Here is a 22,420-nt window from a genome sequence, read left to right as displayed (position 1 = left end):
TGGGTGTTGAAACAGTGGTAGTGACGGTGCCCACTATAGAATGATCTCTAGGGCTCTGTTATGGGTCGGTATATCTCGTTTGGGAATTCTGGCCAATTTCCTCTGATGTTGACTCATTCATTTACATTTAACCAGCGAATTTGATTTTGGAAATACCTCCACATTTCCTGTATGACTCTGTATATAATTCGCACAACAGTTGATGGGGTAGATATCGAACCACAGAGCTAGACTTTCCACATGCAGATATTTGCGTAGCCACATTAATGCTAGTAGAACTTTATTTGTGATGTTGAGTTGTGAGCGTCCTAGTCGTTGACGTGGTAATCCATCCCTTGTTAAACGGAATATAGCTGGAGAAACATCTGCTACTAGCTGCAGAAATGACTGTGGGGTTTCACCTGTATTTCTCCAAAACAACCATGGCTGTCTTTGTATTAGAGAGAACACATCCCTGCCATCAAATCCACTTCCACGGAAGCCTGGAAGAAGACTCTATTTAACGGCACGTTTTGTATGTCAAACGGAGGCTGGAAAGCAGACAGAAGTATCAAAATTGCTAGTATTTGCAAAAGCAGGACACGTATATCCTGAATCTGCTTCTCAAGTTTACAGTGACTACCAGTCAAACTTCTATTTTTTGAATAATTAAAATCGAATTGTGCAAGTAACACCGGTATTGTAATTAGTCCAGGCTGTTTAGAGTTTTGCACTTCGGAATTTTCTGAGCATTCAGTGCCCATCGAAGACAAGCAGCGAAGGACAAATTAGCTCAAATTAGAGGGAGAGGAGAGTATCTTGCGTCATCATCATGCGAGAGCGAGTTTGATGAAAAAGATGACGTATTGCCGGTACGAACAAGGTATCTAAAAAGAGGAAGGTTGATAATGCAGCAGAAACCCAAGCTCCACATAAGGAAATGTGCTAAAAAGGCTTTGGAAACGATGAGTAAAAGTGATGCTATTTTAAGAAAGGTGGACAAATATCTAGATAAGAATAACTAAGCTATAAAAAATGGAATCAAATCTTCAGTTTCGACTGTTATAGCGAGCAGGTATATCGTCATTTATACTTAAAGATTTGTAATTTACAAACGTTGCTGTTGAATAAAACTTCTATAGAAATCTTGTAACAATTTTAGTGACTTTTTAGAGAATTAAAATCGTTGGTGCTGCCCTATCTCCGGCTTCCAAAAGTTTCATATGCATTACATATGAAACTTCTGAAATGCCGGAAATAGGCCAGCACCAGCAACAGCGGGTTTACTTCTCTAAAAACTAAAGATAGCGTTAATAGTTTTGTAAGCACGTTTTAGAATGGCAAGGTTTTTAACGTTGAGTTCGTTCACATTCCTGGAAATTATGACAAGTTCACAGAACGTGCAAAATAACATTACAGTAAAACCCCGCGTGCCAGAACCTAGATTTTTCCAAGTCAGCCTGAACAGGTTCTTATATAAATGGTGCTTAACTTGAAATCAGGCTATCTAGGTTCTTACATGGGTTCTTTAAATTTTTGGTAAGAAAAAGAGTATTTGTATTAGTGGGCGTGGCATTTTATACATTAAATTTTTCACACATTTTCATGCTAGCTGTACTAAATAAAAACTGTTAGGTAGTAACTATTTAGATCTTATTTCATGGACACAGTGCTCACGTGTAAGCACTCTATCATACCATTCAGATTACTGTATTTCATTATTTACAAGAAAATAAAACAGATTGACTTTATAAATTTGGAAATTAAGAACCTACTTTGAGGTTTCAGCCTGGAATGGTTCTTACGTGAAAGGTGCTTAAAATGAAAATTTCAGCCTGACAGGTTCTTAACTTTTAGATTCTTACACGCGGGGTTTTAGCATTAAAGCTTATTAGACTTTTAGCAACATGGATTGGCCGAGTAGTGGCCTGAAACCTAATGTCCACAACGAAACAGCCGTGCTTCACCTCTCTACACGGCTGTTTCCACTCAATAAAAAATGGACATTAGGTTTCAGTCTTCGGAATGTGCAGAAAAACGCGGCCAAACTGTTTTGAATCGAGGCTGTAGTTTCTGTCATCGAGGGTTTGAGAGTCGGAAGTTCGTAGATCCTTAAAAAAAATGATTTTTCCCCTCAAGATCTTTAAATACAACAAAGTCATTTAGCAGGATTGGTAGGATGCTTGTAAAATTGAGTGCTCCCAAGTTTGGAAGTAGATTTTTCCCTAAATAAAACTTGACTTCGTTGAGTTCTTAATCTGGACAACGTACGAGCAAAATGGCGGTTATGGTCCACATGGTTCAGAAGGTTGAGATGTTCAGCGTAATTGCTTCAGGAATGGAAGTTTTCCAAGTCTCAGGTGAGTCCAAAACGCAAAGATATGCTGTCAATGTAATTAAATATGAGAAATATTATTTATGTCCATTTTTTTATCGAGACATTTTCGATTTTTTTAAATAAGCGTATTGAATTCGAAGCTAATAATAAGCTTAAGCTTAATTTTAATATGGTCAGTGAAACTGAACTTATTTAGCTTACGATCAATTCTGAATCACCTTTTAATAGCTTCGAATACAGTAAACGATTGAGGTCTTGATTTTTAACGCAGTTTAGTGCTGTTCATACAGCTGTAAATTGTAGATAATATTATGCCAAGCTTGTGATCTACAGATGATGTATTACATCATGTATGTAAAATAAGATAAACAAAGTAGTTCATTGCACATTTCCCAAATTATGTTTTCGGACAAAAAAACGATTATTTGAGATTTTTTGGATTGGTGGCAATATGATTTTCTAATTAAATTTTCATGACTCTATTTATAAAAAAGTCATCTACAGTAGTGTCTACTAGTGTCTATATGCGTGCCACTTAATTGATAAGCTTACTCACATTTCTAAAGTGAAGCATTGCCAAGTTTCATTCTTCTTTTTTCTTTCTTCTTTTGATTTCTGGAATTAGATCTCGATTAACAGGGTTGCATCTTCTGTTATGCTCTTCTATCATACATTTCAGCTTTTCTTCTTTGTTCCTAATGCATGAATATGTTCTGGAAAGTTCATTAAATTCGTGATGAATGGATTCTGCACCTTGTTCCCCAAGCAGTCCAAGACCTGTGTTGAATCTTCTTACCCATTCAAGGGCATGATCTTCCAAAAAATGCATTTTGGGTAGGACTGATGCATGCGGAAAAAATGCTCTATACAGCTTCATGAACAATGACACATTTTGTTCTGTAAAAACATAAATTAAATTTATGAATGAATTTTTTACATCTTATTTTTATTCCAACATATAAGTTCAAGTTTAAGATATAATTACCTAACTCAGCTATTTCATTTTCTTCAAGCTTTCGTGAGCTATTTAGAGTTCTGTGTACTTTGCCAAAGGTTTGAAGAACTTGTCCGAACTTGTCAGAAATTAGTTCAGCTTCTATCACATCTTTTTTCAGCAATTGACTGCATACCAGGATAGGTATTTGTTTCAGTTGATCTATACTAGTAACCTAAAATTAAGAGTTTGAGTTAGTGTATTTTCTTAATACTGTCATTCTGAATTTAGTTTCAATTTTACTGGTTCAGATTTTAGCTGTTTTTTTTTCTAAACTAACAATAAACTACACAATTTGATAGGGCCACTAGATTTACACAGAGTAATTTTCATCCAGGCCATTTCTAGATCAAATTATAATTTTTTATGAGTTGATTTTTATTACTTTTTATTACTGTTAATTACCTTCAGACATTTATTTGTGTGATTTCCATTGAAACTACCTCCATGGTAGGCTTGTCTTTCAGCCCCTATTTTCTTGAGTACTCTTGCTAGTTCTTGCACACAGGGACCATCCTCATTGGGTAGTACTGGAACAGAGACCGAGGCCATACGTAGTGTCTGAAATGTGTTTCACAATATGATTTATGCAAATTCACCTCTAATTAAAAGAATATCAGTAGTATACTATGGATTGAAATAATAAGAGTTTTGTTTTACATTGAAGTTTTCAAAGTACAGTATGAGAGAATACCATGTTGGCCTCATATTACAGATAATTTTATCTACTCACTAAGTCATTAGCTTGACTGCGTAGGCTATCTGCCCTGTCTAACAGAAATTCCACCTGTTCTTCATTGTTGAATCGCATTGCATTATAGGATGCCATTGATTCCAACTCTTGTGCTTCTTCCAAAAGGTTGGACTCTTGGTTTTTTAAATTTTGATGGACTTTGATTCCTTCAATATAGTTTTGGAATTCATGATTTCCAATCTGTATTGTTTTGCATTAAACTGGATGAGTGTTTTACCATGAAATTAATTTTGATGAATGATTGTTGAATCTCACCTCTCCATCTCTAATTTCATTTGCAATGTGGATGTCTAAAGTATGAAGTTCTTGCACAAGTAGGTCATAGAGTCTATTAAAAATTCCAATGCTGATATGAAGTCCAGGCAAGCAAACCTTAAAAAGACATTCATCAAATCCCATTGATTAAAATTAATTGTTTTTCGAGTGCTCATATGGATTGGTTGTTCTTTATCTCTGCTGGTGCAGTATTTAAACCTTAGCATTAGTTTTTCTCCTCATCTATTTAGGTTAAATACCTATTTTCATTACAAACAACAGTGTTCAAAACTTCATATAATTTTATATTTGAATTTTTGCTATTAGTTGCTATGGAAACTGTTTTAAAATTAGTCTGCCTACCTGTTCGATTGGGATATCAAATAGAGGTGGTCGGATTGCATTGTTAAACATTTTAGCCTTCTTGATATTTGACCCTGCCTCTATGAACCATTTGTTGTCCTCTTTCAGAGTTTCTATAGTTCTGCTTGGTTTCTTTCCTCTCTCATCAAGTGACTCTTGCATTTCAGTTTGAGTTATCAAACACCACAAACAACAGTATTTGCCTACAATATTATAATGCATGTGTTTTACATTGTTAACAATAATCAAATGCTAATTTATACTTTTATATATAGATTGCCTATTCATGTAACTACTGGAAATTCTTCATTGGTTTCCTTTTTTGGCACTTGCATTATGGTAAGTAATGTACAACTGGTAATAATTGATTTTCCCTAATTTTATACTCACCACTGGCACCAGATATTCCAAAGACTGTGCATAGGAAAGCGTAATCTCCATAAAAAAACAATTTAAAGGACAAGTCTCTGTAAAGCCAAAAAATTGATTTTCATTGTAAAATTATAAATTGGTCAAAGATACGCACAACATTTTCTTAATTTATTTACTAGCAGAAAAGAGAACTTATTAACGGGGGAGGAGGGGGGGGTTGGTACATGGACTGGGTCATGATAGGGGATCGGAGCCCCAATAACCCTCACCCTATCTAAGACGCAGTGATATCTTAGAACTCCATGCCCTATTCAAGACAGATTGAGACTCAAGCAGAAATTCTATACCTTTAGGTCAAAATTTATTACCCTATCTAAGACACACTAAAGTGAAAAATTATGATCCTTGCCAGGACAATAGTCCCTATTCAAGACAATTTAAAATTAAACATATAAATGTATATATAAAGTTAAATGTGTATCAAAGACAAGAAGCTCAATTACCATACCCATATAGCAAATACATAGGGCTTATTTACCTCCATGTCTCTTGCTGTAAACTGGTCACATCATCCTGGTACTGTTTCAAAGCAATTTCAAGATTGTGAATAGAGTCTGGAGCTTCAAACATTGAAAAAACCACTGTATTTTTGATGGAATTTGGGCTAGCAACATTAGCCAGTTCAAAGCCCATCTTAACACTTCCTCCTCCTTTGTCACCTCCTACTTTTACCCAGATTTCATCACTTGGCACTAGCCCATCATGCCAGGTCAGGCTGTTGTGTCTAGGTTGCAAAAAATGTTTTGAAGAGGTACATTAACTATATTTACAAAATGTGTTTTAACTTGTGGCTAGTACATTGACTTTTTGGTGTTAAAATTAGTTGCCATAGTCAATGTGTTTATTTTCCTTTTGACTACCTATCAATAATATTATAGTACAACAACTTACTTGCTGTGCTCTTCAAGATAACCAAGAACAAGGCCATGTAAATTTTGAATCATAGCACACTCAGTCATCCGTATCTCCGTCCCCCCACCTGATTTGGTAAAAAGAAATGGCATTCCCTCACAGTAAACATCCTTAATTTTTTGTTTTTTCGATAACACTCTTTGCTCCTTCTCACTAGCCATTTGGACACCCCAGCTGTCTAACCACCTAAAAGAGTTTCAAGAATAGTCAGGATTAATTGAAAAGTTTTAGCCAACATGTTATACCTAAGAAAAATTAGTTTCATACATGTAGGATATTCAAACCTTCTAATGTGCCGCATTTTATTCCAGGGAATCCCAAGCTCAGTTTTAATGGCCAACCCCTGTCCTGGTGGCACTGACAGCTTCACTCCAGACAACTTGATTAACTCTTCTCTATGAGATCTTTTCATTATTTGAATATCACGGATATGTTGAGCCTTCATGTCCTCGTCAGACCCACCACTGATGTTTTTTCGAACATTGTAAAGCACCAGTGCTCTCCGTTGTAAAGTTTTTTTGCTAGCAGTAGAACTGCCAACACGGGCTTGCTTGGCAACTGAGAGTTGAAGGGGCTGTTAACAGGATTGAGTTATATATTATTTGTGGTATGTTGATGGTGGATATATTTTCATATGAGCATTAATTTGGATTTTGTCATCCAAGTTAGACATCATTGCACAATATTGAACATGTAAATAGGATAGTTATTTTTCTAGGGTGTGAGATTAGTGAAACAAAACCAAAGGCGTATTGTCTAATTGCTATTGGATATTACTGGAGTAGAACATTGAGAACTGAAGCAAATACCTCTTAAGTGCCTTTCTTTGGTTCATGCATGAGTGAATCCTTAGTTATTAAGTAGCAGATAACTGATATTTTTAAGCACTACGTAGCTAGTTATTCTTTTACGCATATATGACCTGCCCTCTATTGAACTGGGCTTTCTAATTTGGCCTCGATTATTTTTAAAATCATATTCTGATGCCATATTTTTTCAGTCATTATTAATAAAATAAGTAGCAAAGAACTTTGTAATGGGAACAACATTATGCCCAAATGAGGAAGATGTAAGCTGGGGGTACTCCCATGTAAAAAGGGCAGGATGATCATTAAAAAAATAAATTTAAACCCTAAAAGATACTTTACAGTTAGGGCGTGGTCCTGGTTTAATTTTAGCCCTAAAAATACCACTTTGAAACAGGAGATAAATCATATACAACAAAAATCATGAGAAAACCCACAGGTTTTCCTTTTTGAGCCCTAAAATAGGGAATGACTTATGATCTCAACCTCAATCCTCTCAGCCCTTTATTATGTGGGAGTAATTACCCCCGGAGGTTTAAGGTACTTACAGTGCCCCCTGTTTTTAAAATTATCTGTGATGAAGTAGAGTTGTTCATTTTTCTTTTCATCAAGTGAGTTGCCAGAATTTCCTCGGAAGATGATAGAGGAGCACTACAAGGGGTTTTCAATACTTCTGATACCGTGGTACTACATGGTTGAGCCAGGTACTTTGTACAGCTTTCCTCGTGTTTTTCAAGACAGTCAAGACGTACAGGGGTTTTACAAGAAGAACAAGACACCAGAAGGGAGCACAAAAGGTTTAAAACTAAACGGGGAACTTTAGAAAGGGTCTCAACACTGACAGGGTTTTTACAAAGGGGGCAACTTGAGGAGTTTCCAGTGTTATATATCCATTCGGCTATACATTCATAGCAGAAGTGATGTTCACAAGGGCATTCTAAAGGCCTGTCGAGAACTTCTTTACAGACGGAACAGACAAGTTCTTCTGGTGGTAAGACAAATCGCTCAAGAGCTGGCATTTTACTAGTAGTGGCAACGGGAATTATTTCCTTCGGTATAGCGTTTGTTATTTCTTCTAAAGAGTCGAAAGAGGTTTTAGTAATTTGTTTTTTCTTGGCCGGGCGTCCCCTTGATTTCATATTTTTTCTTTTTCTTCCTCCATTCTGAAATGTCTTAAAGTGTATATCAGGTCTAGAATTTTTTTACGGTTTTGGCATCTCTAGATGATATGAATAAATATTCCAAAAAAAATTTTTCGATTTCGAATTTTTTTCACCTCGAAATCAGCCTTCAAAGTTAGATTTCTGGCGACGCCCAGTCGTGTTGGCCGTGTTTTAGGAGACTGGTAACTAGTGACGTAAATTCGAGAACCGAGAAAAGCGATTGTCAAGGATACGAGTAGACAAAGTATTGTAAACATTGACCCGTTAGTGACTTTCATTCCTTCAAAAAACATAAATTTCAATATATAATTTCACAAGATGGCTACGAACTATTACGGGAGTGATTGCAGCTCTGAAAGCGAGATTTCAAGTATATATTCAGAGGAAGAGGATGGAGAAATAGAGGACGAATGCCATCAACATGCTGAAACACACGAGTCAGATGATAGCTACCCCAGGTCTGAATCTCACGAATTGGTAGGACCATATTCTTCAGAACCACTTGCTGATGCGGACTGGCTCAGTGAATATAACGAAGAAATTTCAAAGATCGAGAAGAGAAATGAAAAGCTTGAAGAAAGATTTGATGGCGTCACGCCGAATAGCGCTTGGTACGTAACTATCAAGATCTAGCTACAAGCTCACTCTTTTTGCAAAATATTTAGTTTCGTTTTGATTTTTTTACTAACTCGCAAATCTAAACGTTTCCTCTTTTAGGTGTAGATGCGGTCATTGCAAGAAAGACTTACTTCAAAAACCTCAAGAGTGTAATTGCTGTCACGAAATAGAGGGTTGTCTCGAGTCACTGAAGTCTTCCGAAGTGCTCGAAGAATTGGAAGTACCTCCCATTTGTGTGACCTTACATCCAGGGTTTGAGCCTGTTTGTTTAAATCGCTGGTCCCTACGTTCATCATGTGCCAAGTACCGCACTATCGACGGATATAAGTATAGACAAACTGGCAGTGAAGAAGAGTGAGTAAATCCTTTTTTTTCTTCTAAGCTTAGTTTTAATTACATGGGCCCAGAACAAGTAAGATAACTATGACTAATGTTTTCTTCCTTATTTTCTTATATCTTTTACTGTTCACGTGCTTTACAAGTCATACCATGCCGTTTTAAAGTATTACTTATTTCCATGATAATGATGTAAATAGCAATTGTAACTGACAGTTGTTTATTTCAAGAATATATTCTTGTTTGTTTGATAAGTTTATATACTAACAAATTATCATTTCATATTTTAGGCTTCTCCGTGCAACAGCTTACAGGGAATTCACCCAATTGGTTCATGGTTATCAAGGAGGAGGATCCAAGAGAATCCCACTGCCTGCTTGTGCTTGTCATGGTTATCAAGGAGGAGGATCCAAGAGAATCCCACTGCCTGCTTGTGCATACCACTCGATAAGAAAACAGTTTCCTAGCACCGATTTTTGTGGATACGAAGATAACGAGTGATACATATTATATTATAAACAGAACATTGCATTAGAGTGATTTTACTCGAAGCATGAAAAAAATTGCACTACATAGTAGTAGATATTCACTGTTTTCTTTTGTTTTACTTCGACTCTCCTCACTAATTATACAACTTTGTATCATGGGTCTAATAGAAATGACTCAAATTGCCTTTATGAGGGTTGTTTTGTATTTGTCACTTTGTATTGCACTTACAACTATAATAAAAAATTATAAAATAATTAATTGTAAAAAGTATTACAAAATGATACATTTCTACATATTAATATAAGAGTGAAGTCACTAAACCAGTGAAATGGATAGTAGACTAATACACCTTAGCACTGAGACTCTAATGCCATTGTTTTCTTTTGTGTCTATTTGACTATTACACCTTAACAAGTAATTTCTATTTCACGGGTTTAGTAACTTCACTCTAAAAGCAAGAGAGTATTAACTGCTTTTCTGGTTTTTAGGGCAGTCTTTCACATTCTTGTGTCCTTTCATGGGATTCTTGCAATGAGTGCAATGAGGGATTGATTTCTCTATCCTGCCTTCTCCAATCTTCTTTGTTTTCTTAATTTCGGCAGCTTTGGCTTCTTGTTCAAGTACCTGTGATACTGATAAAAGTAATGCACAAATTAGCATGAAGTGAATAGTTGATGACAAAATTGTTAGTTTATATTATACTTCTATTATGTTATGACTGTTAGATTATTCAACATATTAGAAATAAACCTTCATGACTTAGACACAACAGTCTAATTATGAAGAAAGATCTATAGTGAAAGCACTGAATAAGGACTTGGTGATATTTGAACACTGAAACAGAGTGCAGTCAGTATAACCAGTGAAATAGTACAAAATCTAAATAGTAGTAATAATTAGCACAAATTCATTTGTTTTCTTTTGTTTGGTTAGCACTATTCAGTGCTATTCAGCTAAGCAAATTTCACAGGTATGATGATGGCACTCTTCAAACTTAGAAACATCAATGGGAAATAACATCCTACTCGCATGGTGTTGTGGGTGGTACATTGTCTACAACCATACTCTTTCTTTTTTCCTTTTTTTCCAAAGCCACAGTTTTACTTTCTTTTACCAGCATCGTGTTCATTGATGGTGGGGTCATTTCTTTTAATTCTTTCTGTGCCTCTCTTAACATGTCTTCTTTCTGCAATGCTTCGAGAAAAGTGATGTATATCTCTTCCACATACCCTATTGATAAAAGATAAACAATAACATGTATACAAGTATTTTTTGACCATAATTCTTACCATAATCTGGTTTTATTCTCACATCTCTTACAGTAGCCTCCCCATTTTTAAACTTCGGATAAATAAATCTCACTTGGTCTGATCCATCTGGCTTCTTTTTTGTCTCTCTAATGATATTGTAGTTGAAGTGGCTTACAGCAAGTATTTGTCTTGGAAGGAAAGAAAACAAAGAGAATGATTATAACAAATTATTATTCTTATTATTCGAATATCTTGGTTTGATTTCATTTGTTTCTTTATTTTGCATATTGCAATTCAAGTTTTTGCAAGAATGCAAATATTTAGTCATGCATTTATGTCTTATTTCTTGATAGCTTTTATATGAGAATAATACTATGATTATAATATTAGAAAAATCTATATAGTAAACAAACGATAGTGCTACAGTTGGGGCATATAGTCCAATATGTGTGACATTTTTTTATTATCAATCGACGACTTACCTTTCGGCGATTTCTTTGAGAATTGTTGGCTTCAGCTGAACTAGTCGATGGAACTGGGTAAAGTTTTGGGTATGACACAATTCCGGTCTCATCCCTTACTAAGTGTGCCAGCTTTCTGTCGTCTTCTCCGAAAGAGTAACGCTGACTGTAGTCCTCTGGAGAAAAATGCTCCGAGCATATTGCCGAAGTCGCCGTAGGCGTCCATTTTGCTCGTCTTTTCAACACAAAATCGACCCATCTTTTCCTTCTAGCCTTTGCTATTGGTCGGTCATCATTAAAATAAGGGATCGTATGAAGTTTTATGCCTTTCTTCGTTATATTTGAACACCCTCCAACCACGCACCTACTAGGCATATTTACAATACTTCGAAAGGCCGATCTAAACTGTGTCACCGAATTTACGTCACAGAAAAACTAGTGCCAGTCCATTAGCGTCTCCCAAAACACGGCCAACACGACTGGGCGTCGCCAGAAATCTAACTTTGAAGGCTGATTTCGAGGTGAAAAAAATTCGAAATCGAAAAATTTTTTTTGGAATATTTATTCATATCATCTAGAGATGCCAAAACCGTAAAAAAATTCTAGACCTGATATACACTTTAAATACTTTGCAGATATCACATGAGTTATCTTGATGAGGAAACCACTTAAATATAAATACATCTTTGGAGACTTTCAAGTTGTGATGTACTTCCCGTTTGAAACACTTAATGTAACATTTATTGCACATTTTAGTCGGATAAATGTCTGAAATATCATTTTCGACGTCCACACCGAACGTAACTAAAATTTTCTCTGCGAACTTATGGCATTCTCTGAAATATTGTTTTACTTTGCTTCCGCTATACTCCCCACAAATACGACAACAACGCTGCAGGTTTTCGTGATGGTACTTCTGCGAACCTGTGAATCCACATATTTACGATACCAAATATAAGATGAAAAAAAAATGGACATTAAATAATTCGAAAAGAAACACAAAGTAAAAGAAGTATAGGTAAGAATTGTTGCTTACCTGGTCCTGTAAAAACTTCCATTAAGCTCCCATTAGACTTCAAAAATCACTTAATTTATTGTCTTTAAAAGGACGACTACGATCGTACTTCGTAGTTACAAAGATTTGAAAATGATATTTTTTCGTTAAAACAAAATTTCAAAATACAAAATCGAGAAAGAAGGCTTGCAGGTACCTCTGAAATATATTTGCTTTCAAAAATAGTTTGTGTTTAGTGAAAAAATAAAGGTTTTTTTCTCATGGCGAACAATTTTAAATTCGGCGCCATTTTGGTTGCTAGCGAAAGACGTGCATAGCAACATGGATTGGCCGAGTAGTGGCCTGAAACCTAATGTCCACAACGAAACAGCCGTGTCTAGGAGGCAGTAGCCACAATAAATCAACAAAGAATGGGCTTCCTGTGGTCCACGTGTGACAGCTGGATCAATTTTGCTGGTCAGCGGCTTTCACTACTAGATTACTAGAAAAGAGTAACTCCAAGATGAACTTAGGAAAATAACGAGGCAGTTTTTTTAAGCTAATATCTTCGATAAAGTTACAAGAATAATGTTTTAGTATGTTACTATATTCAAAGACTTCATTGAGGACGGAATTGAAGACGAAAAGTGGATACTTCTGGGCCTAAATGTATCAATATGACAGTTGTATCGAACTGCAGATGATTACTCGTTTTCAAAGGTATGTTTTTTGTCTAGATTATTTGGATTTCTTTTTGGTTGTAGGCAAAATATGAACAAATAATCATTGTGATTTGTTCATCGATTGATGTTTGTGCATCGTGCAAATAATTTACAGTTATTTATTTCGAGTGAACTTGTCGTTTTATTTTATGACAGTATACGACATTTTACCTTACAGTTAAGGCATGTTGTGATATCAGTCTTTCGATTTCAATACTGTTTTCTAAAACCATATTTTACAATTTGTGAGGTTAAAATATGTTTTTAAAATATATTAGATCAGTTTAAACAGTGAATTTATATACATTTAAAGATAAATCGCATTCAAAACTATTTTCACCTTTTTGACGTAATACATTAAATCTCAAAAATACTAAAAGTTTGTCCACCAGTTCACTTCTCAAAACCTGCTGGCCGCAAAATATTATTTTAATTTCTGTAAGAACTACCTTTTCTCTCTTCAGTACTCAAATATTATAGTCCTACGAAGTCTAACTTTTGAGTTTTGATTTTTTTTCCTAAGCCATATTTTAGCCAACTGGCCAAAATCGATTATCGATGGTCGGTAAAATTAAAATATCTAGATATAAATAAGTTCATATTTAACTTTAAGGCTACTTATCTTTGCATAAGATACATATCTACTATAACATGGAAGGATTTAGTATTGTGATCATTTGTTATGGATTAACGAATTTTTAAACATCGCCCAAATTTCATGAATGAAAAGTAGTCAAAATCACTAATTTGGCCCCCAAGGGGACCCCCCTGAAACTTTGCAAAAAAGCGCCGAGACACGAAACAAAATGTGTTTTGGAAATAACCTTGAAAGGGCAAACTCACACACAAAGTTTGAAAAAAATCTTTTTTTTCACCCAAAATGGTTATGAGGTTCTTACAGAGACAGCCTCTTAAAAAGTTAGGACCCTCCCCATGTTTCCAACCCCCCACCCCCTGCTAATTTAGTGACAAGTTTCTTAAATAAGTGTTCCGAAGTCCTGAAATACACATAGAATAGGAATAGAACAGAAAAGCGACTTGATAAGCTCGAGCTACCCGCACATTACGCAACACATTGCTCTCTCCAAGAGCGTCCCGTTCAGAGTAGATTATAAAATAAATAAGATATAACGCGCGCTCTAATTGGTCAATTACCATTCCGTATATAACTCGACATAGATCGTGAGGAAATGACGTCAGCTGCGCGCGCGATGTTCTGTTTGTTTCTTATGTCTTTTATTATCTCTTCATGAATTAAGGGTCGGTTATATCTTAGTTACGTGCTCGTGCTTCTCCTAGCACTTCTCGAGGACTCACGCAATTTCCCAAGTGCTTGTATAACTCAACATAGCACAAGCAAGGGGAGTTTTCTATCTGTTCATTAAAACTTAAACAATGCTCCTAAAGGACACAATTCAACGAATACGGAAAGTACTCTGTTTTGACAACGAACGAGACACGCCTGAAATTTTCCCCTAATTTCTATAGTACTAGTAGGGGATTCCCCAGCTGAATGCATGCAGTTCGTCAGGGTATTTTTTTTTTTTTTTTTTCGTTTAAAAAAAACTATTAAAATGAAACTGAAGATCGAAAATGATTCTTAAGTTCGAATTTTTCATACAATGCTATATGATATTATTTTACTTTCTAAATCTTTGAGAATCTTTTATTTTCAATATCATTCTTCGAAAGATCCTAACTCGGAACTTGGCTATGTTCTCGATTTTGTCTAGTTGAGGGATCTTTAAAATACGACAAATAAAAAGATACGAGAGTCGAGGGAAACTGTGGTTTGTTTTATCACTGATTTATAGTATTTTTACTCAACATTCAGAATAAAGAGAAAATCATGACGGGAATATATTTATAGTAGTTTGGTCTTCCTGTGTGACATTCAGAATAAAGAGAAAATCGTGACGGGAATATATTTATAGTAGTTTGGTGTTCCTGTGTTACTAAAAATAGAATTGACGTACTACTGAATCATGCCAAAGAGTATAAACTTATGAGTCGCATTCTAATTCATATAATTTTTGTGTCAGCATTTCGGTCAGTTCAGTTTGGAAACATTTGTAGAGCTAAATTCCTTCTGAGTTTTTATTTTTGGTAAAGTTTTATCTTCATTTTATACTTTTTATTGACGATTTAATGACGATGGTGGCTGCACAAGTAATCTTGCCCTACAAACGTTCTCGTAAACTCAATTTTCCCAAGTCCATCAGTTCTTCCTTGAAGTGTGAAATCTGCGAAGATCTTCTTAATAAACCCAAGCAATCTAGTTGTGGACACCGATTCTGTCAGGACTGCTATGAACAACTGGTAAAGTAAGTATGAAAACTTTGTTTAGTAATATAAATATTCACGGCAACCCAGAAATTCGGGAGAACTGATGAAACATCGAGACACGATCAGAACTAACAGTTGAATTAATCTTACAGTTAGAAAATTTCATATCTCAATAAAACCTAAACTGTTAAAAAAACGTCTGCTTAATAATATCCAAGATTTATTTTTTTCAATATCTACTTCACTGAAGTTAAGTTGAACCAAGTTCGATCGAGTTGGTTCTGGAATTATAGTACGTGACACCTCGGTATGACGCTCATTATTTCACAACTTATTTACATACATGTAACGCTGTCATTCAGACCGTATCAGTCAACGCTTTAACGCATGAAACTTTCCTATGAATGAGGGGTTTTCCCCCTTCGGATGTCTGAATTTTCCCTAACAACAGGTAATATAACTTTCGAAAGAGATGGTAAAAACACTTAAGAGCCGGATATTTTTAGCTTCAGTATCTACATGTTGCTCACAAGAATCAAACATTTTCCGTTTTTCAGGGATTCTTCAGGAGCTGCAAGTTGTCCAGTCGATGGGAATGAACTAACATCTGAAAATGTATTCCGCGATCGATACTGTGAGAGAGATATTCTGAACCTAGATTGTTACTGCTACAACTATGAAAAAGGCTGCAGATGGCTTGGTCAACTACACGATTTAGAGGTTTGTAATTCTTTTAAAATCATAATTGGGGAAACCTTATATTGACGTGACGTGTTATAAGCTTGTGCCAGCGAGAGACAGTGTGACAGTGCGACTTCGAGGTTATCTCACCGATGATACATTGCTGGGGTATCTAGACTAAGGACTTTAATACCGGAAGTCGTTAAGGGTATGAGGGAATAATTTTAAATAGAGATAAACAAGAATTTACGAGAATAATTCTTCCCGCGGATGTGATGATGCTAAAAAAACAAATTTAATGCAGAAATATTTACTTTGTAATAGCAAGGGGACTCGCTGTCTGGAAATGTCTTATTTTCCTGCTATAGGGACGGAGAGAGACCCCTCTCGTTAATGCTATTAGTTCTGATTTAAGTATTGTTTTTATAATACAGAAGCATGAGGAGAAGTGCGAATATTCACTCAAGCAATGTCCCAATCCTGGCTGTAATGAAAAAATAGAAAGAAGACATCTGGATGATCACGTGAAAAACACGTGCAACTTTAGACTGATCATGTGCAAGAACTGTGGTGCAAACGTGATTCATAGCAATGAAAAGGTAAGATGAACTTTCAAGTATTTGTCTATATTTTTTTGATATTCCAAAGGAGGTGACTAGTCACACCACCTGGCCCCACCTTGACCTACCCCTTGCTCCCAGATCAGAGTTCTGGTGTCCATTATAATGCTGTTATTTTTAAAAATTAAAAAATATATATTCTTTCTTGACAGCTGCACAATGAAAAATGTCCAAAGGTTGAGGTCAAGTGTACCAATGGATGTGGTGCAATGATTGCACGAGGAGATCTTGAGGAACACGTTACAAAACAATGCCTCAATGCACCGGTGGCCTGCGCATTGGAACAAGGTGGCTGTCATTTCAAAGTGAGTATAAAATGTCTCTCCTTCTGGAGATATCCATGAAAATAAGAAAGAAAACATGCACATTAGGCTGCTTTCATAATGTATGGCAGATTGGGGGCAGGTGAAATTTAGGGGGTTTCGAAAAAAAATTTCAGAAAATTGGGGGGGATGCAAAATTTTTAGAAGAAGGTACGAGAGATTGCCCAGGGGGATAGTTTATTCTTTGGGGGACTTAAAGAAAAGTTCTTACGAATTTTTTTGTCATTAAAGATTTTACCTGCCCCCCCCCCCCCCCCCCCCCCTCAACCAAAGGGTTTGCCGGATTCTACTTTTAAAAAAGTGCAAAAAAGGTTTTACTCACGCAATTTTTCCTTTCGCTATAGTAGCAAAGAAACGGTAGCAAAAGTATGGTGGGTGGGGGGGAGGGGGGACGAAGAAATTTATCGATAAAAAAGCTCTTCTGCTTTTCAAAATACTAAAATTTCCGATTCCCCAGCAACAATAATGAAACTTTAAACAACTGAGAAATATTTAATTTTTGATGACATTACGCTTCATATAGTTACAAATATCATCAATCGGTTCAGTTCATGTTCTCCATCTAAATTACTCTTTCGTTTAGTTACTAACCTTTATTTTGTTTGTTATTCCTAAAGGGATCGCGAGGAGATGTCGAAGAACACGAGTCTACAGCAATAACACAACACATTCAAATACTAGGCGACCAGCAGAAGGAATATTCTGAAAATATGCAGCAATTGAATGATAAAATCAAGAAGATGGAGTCTGAGAAAGAATATCTTGAATCACAAATGATAGAAAGCAGAGAAGCCTTAGCATATACCAAACAAGACCTGCAGACCCAGGGGACAAAGATGGGGATCCTAGAAAAGAACATCACGAAACAAAAAGAAGAACTGGTAAGAATAAAAGAAATCCTAGATAATATTCAACATGAAAGAGGCTCGGATACCGTAATAGAGTCTCAAATTGGGGAGATTATCTCGCTCTTAGAGAGTCAAGGAAAACGAATATCAGATCTTGAAGGACAATTGATTCAAGATCGAGAGACGTCTGGACTGGGTACTAGCTATCTTGCTAAGAACTCGATGAGCAGCGGCAGACGGCTCGAGAGGAATGAGCATATTTGCGCTCTGAGTGAAGCTAGGATCAATCAACATGACATTAGACTACAAATGCTTGAAGCAACGTCATATGATGGGACATACATATGGAAAATAGATGAATGGCCCACGAGAGTAAGAGAAGCAAGGATAGGAAAAACTACCTCGATATACAGCCCTCCTTTCTATGTAGGGCGCTATGGGTACAAAGTATGTGGACGTCTCTACCCCTGTGGGGATGGTATTGGCAAAGACACTCACGTTTCTTTGTTTTTCGTTGTGATGAAGGGGGAATTTGACGCTCTTTTACAATGGCCGTTTGGTCAAAAAGTTACTTTCAGACTTATTGATCCAAATAACTTGCAGGATGTAACGGATTCATTTCGTCCTGATCCGAAAAGTTCGAGCTTTCAAAGGCCCAAGAGCGCGATGAACATCGCTTCGGGAACGCCACAGTTTGTAAGCCAAAAGGATCTGATTAGTAGAGGATATGTTGTTGAAGGCACTCTGTATATCAAGATAACTGTAGACAGAACTGGCTTAAGAGAACTATGAGTTCAATCTTAGACATCTTAGTCATAAAAATTTAATTATATATATAGTTTTTTTATTTAAACATATAAATTGTCTCCAAGAGCTCTCATGCGAGCTCATCTAGGGAGATCACTTAATATAAATTTACAAAATTAGATAGGGTACTCAAAGTAATTAACAAAATAGCACATAAGAGATGAGGCGGTAAGCCGTGTGGGATGGGCTCGGAAATCGTATAAGGGCATGCGTAATAGGTAAATTACGAGCCTTATATGAAACGACTGAAGAAGAGGGCCAATGGGCCTTTCACAACTTCAAGTCGCGTAAAAATGAGCCAGCTCAACTAGAAACCGTGGACAGCTGTCTCGGCCTGTATTGGGCCTCGTCAGCACGAAAAAGTAGTACATGAAAGATGATAGTAGTAAAGCGTACAGATTTTTACAAAAATAATAGATAATCATTAAACTATAATTATACTATATATTTATTAGAATAATATATAATTATTAAACTATAATTACACTAAATATATATTAGAATAATATATTATTATTGTTATGGCCCTCATGATGATATAGATATATATTAGGCTATTTATTTATTCATATCCATACGGCTTATTATTTCAATTCATAAATAACTAATTTTGACACGTATATGTGTATGAGAATATATATGAAGTATACACCTATTTCAAAAAACGTTGTCGGTTGTATATCTAAAATGAGAAATCTGAGACCGATTGGAATTGTGGGGGACTGAGTGTTTTCTCGTTCAAAATTCAATACACACTTACCAAGATGGTTTGCCAGTGCAGGTCATCGCTCAAAGTTTGGACCCGTGCCCTGGCGATTCCGGTGCCATGCTCTAACCACTGAGCTACCGAGACTTCAAGGACACATGTGGGTTTATCGGGCCGATAGGAGATATGTGTATATGTATTTGAGATGTATATTAACAGTAATTTATATTGTATAAATAAACTTTCCTTGCTGCAAGATTATCAAAGAGCATTCATCTCTGGACGCCTGCGAGATAGCCAGTAAGGTAGCGGTGTGCTGTCGTTTAAGTTCACCAGTTTTTATCAACAACTGTTTCGATTTTGTCTTTACATTTCCATAGCAACCAACAACTTACCATAGCAACATAAAAACAAAAACAAACTCTTGGTGCTCATTAGAGCAAGCGGAAGTTTTATAGTGCTTTATGAAATACTTTTTGATATTTGCGCACGGATTAGTTGTCTCGTTTATATATATCAGAGAACAAAATGGCACAAAATAGTTCAAAAATATTTTTACTGGTACCCAATAAGCAATAGTACCCAGGGGTCTTCACGGCACTACCCAAGAGTCCTTTGAGGACATATGATACAGAGATCCCGTGTAAAGTCTGATTTATATTCAAGTGACAGTTGCCAATCAATGTCTAATTTATCAAAGTGATTGATAGGGGGTGGGGCTGCAAATCACGTGTCGGAAATTAATGTCTACGTATTTTCTGTTAGTTGCTGAAATTCAAGGCTCAGTGGAGTATTAGGAATTACTCGGGTGTATAAACTGACCAAGAAAGTTTAAGACGCCATGAAAAAAGATGTTTCTTTTATTTGTTTAGCTTCTTCTATTAGCTTAGCTTCTCAAAGCAGTACTCTAAAAAAGGAGCAAAAACGTGAGTAGGTATAATGTTTAGGTCACCCATCCAAGTGCTAATCTTCCTCAGACGAGCTTGACTCAGTATCTTGAACGACAACGATTTATCCACTGGACCACGGTTCCAGGTAAATCAGCATAACAATAGCCATAAAAACAATGCACCGAATAGACTAGACTTTTTAACATTATTTTTTCAACCGATTCCGTGCGTGGCAGAGATGCAAGGGATTAGCCGATATGGTCTGGGGGCCGGCTGGTCTCTCCCCTGATGCTTCGGCTAGAACATTTTCTTGCGTAATTCGTACACCCAAGGGCAGAAGGATTTAATCGCCGTCAGGTCCGAAGTTCATACGCCGCCTCAGCTCTACGGATGTCTCGGGGGTATGGCACAGTGGAATCGTTTTTTGTTTTGTTTTTTCTTTTGGTTCGAACCCCATGTTATGCAAAAAGATTTTTTCTAAATCCATTTTTTATTTGATTTAAATCTTCAACACTGATATCTACCTAGTCGAATGCTTAAGAGCTTGTATAAGTTATATCACACCTTACCAGTCATATAAGCAATATTGATCCGCGAAAAGTGTAGAGCTATGCTATCTTTCCTGGCAAAGTCTGCTGACAAGAACATTTACTGTACTTGGATCTCTATATCATATTCCCTCAAAGGACTAGTGGGTGGTGCCGTGAAGACTTCTTTTTATTATTGCGCAATTTCTGCATTTTCTGGCAGGGAAAATAAACAGCTACCCCAGTAAATAATAACAATAGCAAAGGATGGTAAAAAGATAAGAAAATTAATTGGTGACTCTGACTGAGAACATTAATTGGGATATTTGATTTTGTTGCGTCATGGCGCAAATAGAAATTTCCATGCAGTGTGACATGCATAACGCAAAACTGTTTATTTTATTTTATTTAGTATATTGACTCCGACGATGGACTAGCGTCCGAAACGTCAGTAAGTTTTTTCATCTTTTCACGGTGTATAATTTACCATTTTATCATTGTTTCATTAGAAACACCGACGCAGCTCACACTAGTTTTTAGCTAGTTATCTCTTCTGTTTATTTTGTGGCCTAAAAAAGGTCAGAGAACCTGGAATTATTTTAATATTATGTGGAGAACGCCTTAAGGGAGAATATCGTCTTAGACGACTGAGCTAAACGAAAACATTCTTTTCTGTGAAACATTCCATTATCTTTTGACTAACGTTGCAAATTTCTTCAGCTGTACAAGGCCACTGTGGATGATACAGGCAACCCAGTGAACGCTTTAGGGGGTCTTGTTATAAGAGAAATATAAAACGGCTGATTAAGTCTCTGTACCCTGAGTCAGAGCTTTATAACACTCGAAAAGCATGCGGCGCATTTTTTATATATTTTTTTTAATAACTTTTTGTGAGTGTTTCCAATATTACATAAGCGTGTCTTTTAATGGCCTTTTACATAATCACAGTACCTTTTTCCCCGCGACTTTTGACTATGAAGGAAACATGTTGCTTGGCTACTATCTGGGCCATATAGATAAGTTTAAACAAACTTCAAATCATTTCTAATTTTCCTTTCCTTAATCAGAAATTTATATATTGTGGTCTTACATCTCATAGCAACAAAAATCGTTCGTGATTGGATACTGACAAGAAGAGTTCTGAATGGTTAGACCCTCACGTGTCTTGGGTTACCACATTAACGCCGGTCAGAAACTCATATAATGGGATTGAAACGCGTAACACTATAAATTCAGATGTTTAAATCAAAGGAGTTTTAATACCATATTTGGAATTATGAGTTTGGCTCCAAGATGGCCGCTTTGAGACCTTACTGAATCTTTTAATCAATCGTTTGATTGGAACATCCTTCTTTAATTTTAGGGATTTTTTGAAGCAAGACGGCGCGATTTTTAGTAGAGAAATTTGTCAAGAAAAAAATTGAATATTCTAGAGCATCATACGAAAGAAATGTGTGACTGTTACACGTTTCTGCTACAGTTCCGTCCCTTATAATACACACTCAACAAAATTACTCGATTCTGATTGGACAAGAGGAGTACAATTAAAACCCAAATTGTTGTATTCTGTAGAGTCCCAATTAAGTTGCTCAATTTTTTTGATTGTATTATAAACAAAAAATCGCACAATCTTCTCGTAAAGGGGAGTCCAATTTGAGAACTTTCAAAACATCACGAGCTGTATCTATAAATTCAGAATTGTTCTCGAGATCGTGCGATTTCCTTTACTAATCAACCAGAGACATTGAAGAGGACCACGAGTTTATCAGTTGAATTCACTATTTTCCATACATCGGTTCACTGGTCAAACACAAAGCGCTCAAGCGAGGCGCCAAGGTACTTTCAAAGGATTATTCAAATTTGAAC

The 22,420-nt window shown here is 36.1% G+C and overlaps 3 protein-coding genes and 2 long non-coding RNA genes across 8 annotated transcripts; 2 read left to right on the top strand and 3 right to left on the bottom strand.

Moving 5' to 3' along the window:
- Nucleotides 1-2,227: 2,227 nt before the first annotated feature.
- Nucleotides 2,228-6,472, bottom strand: LOC148908336 (uncharacterized). 4 transcript variants are annotated; one of them, XM_089034961.1, is made up of 11 exons: nt 6,312-6,472; nt 6,007-6,213; nt 5,594-5,839; nt 5,074-5,150; nt 4,684-4,886; nt 4,321-4,437; nt 4,045-4,245; nt 3,717-3,872; nt 3,303-3,486; nt 2,874-3,214; nt 2,228-2,363 (listed from the first exon to the last, which is right to left on the bottom strand). In XM_089034961.1, exons 1-10 carry the CDS (start codon nt 6,470-6,472, stop codon nt 2,901-2,903), a joined length of 1,866 nt encoding a protein of 621 aa, XP_088891087.1. In that variant the 3' UTR covers nt 2,228-2,363; nt 2,874-2,900. The 4 variants fall into 4 exon arrangements, with proteins under 4 accessions (XP_088891087.1, XP_088891090.1, XP_088891089.1 ...); XM_089034964.1 differs by lacking the exon at nt 4,045-4,245; XM_089034963.1 differs by lacking the exon at nt 4,321-4,437.
- Nucleotides 6,473-8,314: 1,842 nt separating this feature from the next.
- On the top strand, nt 8,315-9,693 carry LOC148908335 (uncharacterized). Its single transcript, XM_089034970.1, has 3 exons — nt 8,315-8,607; nt 8,714-8,968; nt 9,241-9,693. Exons 1-3 carry the CDS (start codon nt 8,315-8,317, stop codon nt 9,449-9,451), a joined length of 759 nt encoding a protein of 252 aa, XP_088891096.1. The 3' UTR covers nt 9,452-9,693.
- An 835-nt stretch (nt 9,694-10,528) lies between these two features.
- On the bottom strand, nt 10,529-11,312 carry LOC148908334 (uncharacterized). Its single transcript, XR_016120669.1, has 3 exons — nt 11,172-11,312; nt 10,802-10,877; nt 10,529-10,669 (listed from the first exon to the last, which is right to left on the bottom strand). It is a non-coding gene; the product is annotated as an uncharacterized LOC148908334 (long non-coding RNA).
- A 556-nt stretch (nt 11,313-11,868) lies between these two features.
- LOC148908333 (uncharacterized) lies at nt 11,869-12,539 on the bottom strand. Its single transcript, XR_016120673.1, has 2 exons — nt 12,187-12,539; nt 11,869-12,074 (listed from the first exon to the last, which is right to left on the bottom strand). It is a non-coding gene; the product is annotated as an uncharacterized LOC148908333 (long non-coding RNA).
- A 1,952-nt stretch (nt 12,540-14,491) lies between these two features.
- LOC116300802 (TNF receptor-associated factor 3) lies at nt 14,492-19,393 on the top strand. Its single transcript, XM_031709756.2, has 5 exons — nt 14,492-15,190; nt 15,710-15,872; nt 16,268-16,432; nt 16,606-16,758; nt 17,394-19,393. The coding sequence occupies exons 1-5, from the start codon at nt 15,015-15,017 to the stop codon at nt 18,414-18,416; spliced, it is 1,680 nt and encodes a 559-aa protein (XP_031565616.2). The 5' UTR covers nt 14,492-15,014; the 3' UTR covers nt 18,417-19,393.
- Nucleotides 19,394-22,420: the final 3,027 nt, after the last annotated feature.

This window comes from Actinia tenebrosa, unplaced genomic scaffold, assembly GCF_029948245.1.
Source record: "Actinia tenebrosa isolate PJP-AT-01 unplaced genomic scaffold, QUT_ActTen_1.0 PGA_scaffold3__52_contigs__length_22856419, whole genome shotgun sequence".
In the NCBI taxonomy this organism is placed as follows: domain Eukaryota; kingdom Metazoa; phylum Cnidaria; class Anthozoa; order Actiniaria; family Actiniidae; genus Actinia; species Actinia tenebrosa.
The sequence above is the reverse complement of the archived record's forward strand: the minus strand, read 5'-3'. Positions and strand labels throughout refer to the sequence as shown.

Bases quoted from the DNA above. Each gene is read 5' to 3' on its own strand.
- LOC148908336 (XM_089034961.1), bottom strand. From the start codon at position 6,472: ATGAAGGCTCAACATATCCGTGATATTCAAATAATGAAAAGATCTCAT. The intron at 4,246-4,320 runs GTGAGATTCAAC...AAAACAATACAG, and splicing joins ATGAAATTAGAGATGGAGAG to ATTGGAAATCATGAATTCCA. The intron at 3,873-4,044 runs GTGAGTAGATAA...AACACATTTCAG, and splicing joins GCAGTCAAGCTAATGACTTA to ACACTACGTATGGCCTCGGT.
- LOC116300802 (XM_031709756.2), top strand. From the start codon at position 15,015: ATGACGATGGTGGCTGCACAAGTAATCTTGCCCTACAAACGTTCTCGT. The intron at 15,191-15,709 runs GTAAGTATGAAA...TCCGTTTTTCAG, and splicing joins TGCTATGAACAACTGGTAAA to GGATTCTTCAGGAGCTGCAA. The intron at 15,873-16,267 runs GTTTGTAATTCT...TTTATAATACAG, and splicing joins GTCAACTACACGATTTAGAG to AAGCATGAGGAGAAGTGCGA.
- LOC148908335 (XM_089034970.1), top strand. From the start codon at position 8,315: ATGGCTACGAACTATTACGGGAGTGATTGCAGCTCTGAAAGCGAGATT. The intron at 8,608-8,713 runs GTACGTAACTAT...TTCCTCTTTTAG, and splicing joins GTCACGCCGAATAGCGCTTG to GTGTAGATGCGGTCATTGCA. The intron at 8,969-9,240 runs GTGAGTAAATCC...TTCATATTTTAG, and splicing joins CAAACTGGCAGTGAAGAAGA to GCTTCTCCGTGCAACAGCTT.